The sequence below is a fragment of the Bison bison genome, unplaced genomic scaffold, assembly GCF_000754665.1.
Source record: "Bison bison bison isolate TAMUID 2011002044 unplaced genomic scaffold, Bison_UMD1.0 scf7180017858561, whole genome shotgun sequence".
Lineage (NCBI taxonomy): Eukaryota > Metazoa > Chordata > Mammalia > Artiodactyla > Bovidae > Bison > Bison bison.
Window position 1 is genome coordinate 13,588 of NW_011489133.1, and position 3,005 is coordinate 16,592.

Sequence of the window (3,005 nt, forward strand, 5' to 3'; positions counted from 1 at the left end):
AGGGGGCAGGCCAGGGGGGCTGGACCCCTGCCTGCGGCCTGCTGAGGTCTCCTGGGGGTGCGCCAGCCACAGCTGCCCCCCCAGCACTGACTCCCCGCTGGGGGCCCCCCGGGTCTTCACTCTCACCTAGTGGGTCTGGCCCCCGCCGCTCCCTCCTTCCTCAGTTCCTCAGGTTCCTCTTCAACCCCTTGAACCTCGGCTCGTGGATCAAGGATGAGTGGAGCCTCATCTACGAGACCTCCCACGTGAAGGAGAACTGGATCGACCCCCTGATGAGGTGGGCAGCGATTGGGTCTCACCTGGGCGCTGGGCATCCTCGAGGGCAGCCAGCTCGTGACCGGGGCATAGGAGGGGCCTGCATCTCTTCCCCAGCTGCCCCCGGAGCGCCACTCCTGGGCCCGTCACCCCAAAGCTGTCCCCACCACCTTCCGCAACCTCCCTCAACAGGCTCAGGCCAATGCCGGCTGGGCTGGTGCAGGCCAGGACCCACGGGCAGAAGGACCTCCAGTGGGCCTGCCAGGGCCAGTGTGCAGCTGCGCCCCCCTGCAGCCGGCCCTCTTTGCCAGGGTCGGGGGAGCCACCTTGTCTTCCTGGGGACGGGCTGACAGGTGGTTCTGGCAGTGGCAGAGCCCTCAGGTGCCAGCCGGGTACAGGAGGCCCCCCACCATGTGGGGGAGGAGGCCCAGCCCTGAGCAGCGGGGTGCCCCCAGAGCCAGCCCTTCACGAGGGGGAGGGCCTCACTCCAGTGGCTGGACTCACTGCCTCCCGGGGGGCTGCTCCCAGCCGCCCAGGCCTGCAGACCCTGCAGCCCCGCCCAGCACCCCGTGTGCAGCCTTCCCCGCCCACTCTGTGAGCAGCCCCCTTCCTTACATTAACCCGCCCCGCCGAGACCCCAGCCCTGCTGACCCTCAGACACGCCCTTCCTCCTCCTGGTGACCTTGGACCTCAGGCTGGGGCAGGAAAGAGTCACACCAAGCAGTCTCCCCAGGAGGCATCACCCACTGGCTATGTGGGCAATGGCCGGTGGTGCCCACTGGCATGAGGAGGCATGGAGGGGAGGAGCCCAAACCTCGGGGGCAGCCCAGCAGGGCCCTTCCAGAACCCCTGGTCTGGGGCACCCCCACCTTGAGACTCCCTCCTCCTCACCCCCTCCCACGGCCTCCTCTGCGCCCGTCACGGTGGTGCAGCTCCAGGAAGCTTGCTTTTGCCTCGCCAGCTTGCTGCCTGCTCACAGCCCCCTCCCCCGTGCTGAGGGGCTGTCCCCTCAGTGACCTGCACAGGCAGCCCATCCCAAGCTGCTCCCACTTTGCTTTTGAGGTGGCAGCCGGAAATCCAGGAGCTGATCGACCAGCTGCAGGGGGAGCTGACCAGCCAGCTCTCTCCTCCAAAGAGCAAGGCCAAGGTCACAGAGCCCAAGGAGCTCAGCCTGACCACCCCCAGACCCCGTGCCATCCCCGTGCCTGAGCCGGTCCCCCAGGTGGCCAAGACCAGACCTGTAAGTGGAGCAGGTCTCCGTGGACCCGGCCTGTGCAGGCAGGGAGCATGGGCTGTGTGGGCTGGGGCGGAGCTGGGTTCTTCCAGGGCTGAGGGTGCATGGGCCAGACCAGGTGCATTCGATGCCCCCACCACCCCATCTCACCCAGAGAGGGAAGCCTGGCTGACCCAGAGCCCGCCCAGGGGAGTGGGCGCCCAGGGAGTGAGGTCTGGTGAGTAGGCGTGGAGTGAAGCTGGTGGCCGCAGGGTGCAGGCCTGTCTTACTTGGCGCTCAGAGCCCTCTTTAACCCTGTTGCTATGCACCTCTCCCTCCCCATAGTGTACGCGCGCGCGCGCGCGCGTGTGTGTGTGTGTGTGTGTGTCTGTGCGTGCGTGTAGGCTTTCCCCACCTCGGGGTCTCTGCCTGTCTATCCCATCTGCCTAGACCCTATTTTGCTGCCTCCCGCTCCCCTGCGTTGTTGACGTCTCTCAGTCAAGATGCTTCTTATTACCAGGTAAAAGAGCTCAGTCTGGCTTAGACAATAGAGGACTAGTTGACTCTCACGGCTGAATTAGGATGGGCTTCAGGCATGGTTTGATCAGGGTGCTGGAGCTGCTGCTGTGTGACTGTCTTCCCCCTAGTTCCCTCTGAGGGTCAGCTTGATCTTTGGGCTGACTTCCCTCATGGTAGCCAAACATCCAGGCTTCATGCCCACAACTCACTGTCCAGGGCGTGAGCGGAGACGCCTAGGGCCAAGAATTCTGTGGCAGTGTGATTAGACCAACTGGGGTTGCGTGTCTGCCCTTGACCTGATGACCGTGACTGGGAGCGCAGTGTTCCGACCGGTCTTGGGCTCTACCCTGAGTGCCTGTGATGGACTCAGCTTCCCAGAACCAATCGCATCCCCCAGCAGAACTAAGGAATACGTGAAGGGTAAAGGGATGGCGCTGGACGGTCTCAGGCTCCCAGTCCACTCCCACCACCGGTCTGGTCTCCTTACAGTCTCTTCCCTGAGAGGCCTTCCATGGACCCCCTGGCCCCTGTCAGCTGTCTCAATTTCCTTTTCGTTGACCCAGATCCTTTCCTTACTGACATCAATTAGTCTTTATGGCTTTTATTAGTCTTATTAGTTTTCATAGTGCAGCTTGGCACCTCGGGTCTCCCTTCCACTGCCCCCACCACCACCAGGTCCCCAGGAGCACCTACCAGGCGCCCAAGGAGCAGCGGCTCCTGGAGATGACCAAGAGATACAACCGCTGGAAGGCCGAGGTCGGTGGGCTGCAAACGGAGACCCCCGTGGGGGTGCCGGCGGGCGGGGAGGGGAGGGGTGGCTAGCCGGCCTGTGCATCTGTGGCCGGGGGACCGCGTGGCGGCTGGCGGGGCTGCAGCCGTCTGTCCCTGTGCAGGAGCTGCTGCTGCAGGCCAACTTCGAGGAGCTGCGGTGCGCGGTGCCCAGGAGCCGCGGGGAGCCCCAGCTGCAGGTGACACCGCCCCTCATGTCCTGGGCAGGGCTGCACAGACAGGCCCCTCC

At 64.6% G+C, this 3,005-nt stretch overlaps 1 protein-coding gene across 1 annotated transcript in view; it reads left to right on the forward strand.

The window, feature by feature from the left end:
- The window catches only part of LOC104979817 (cilia- and flagella-associated protein 99-like), a gene marked incomplete at both ends in the record, with an annotated part of 6,342 nt that extends 3,387 nt beyond the window's left edge, over positions 1–2,955 (forward strand). Inside the window, 4 exons of the mRNA XM_010828357.1 lie at positions 165–277; positions 1,318–1,495; positions 2,663–2,743; positions 2,881–2,955. Coding sequence (XP_010826659.1) covers positions 165–277; positions 1,318–1,495; positions 2,663–2,743; positions 2,881–2,955 — 447 coding nt within the window. The remainder of the gene's footprint in view (positions 1–164; positions 278–1,317; positions 1,496–2,662; positions 2,744–2,880) is intronic.
- Positions 2,956–3,005: the final 50 nt, after the last annotated feature.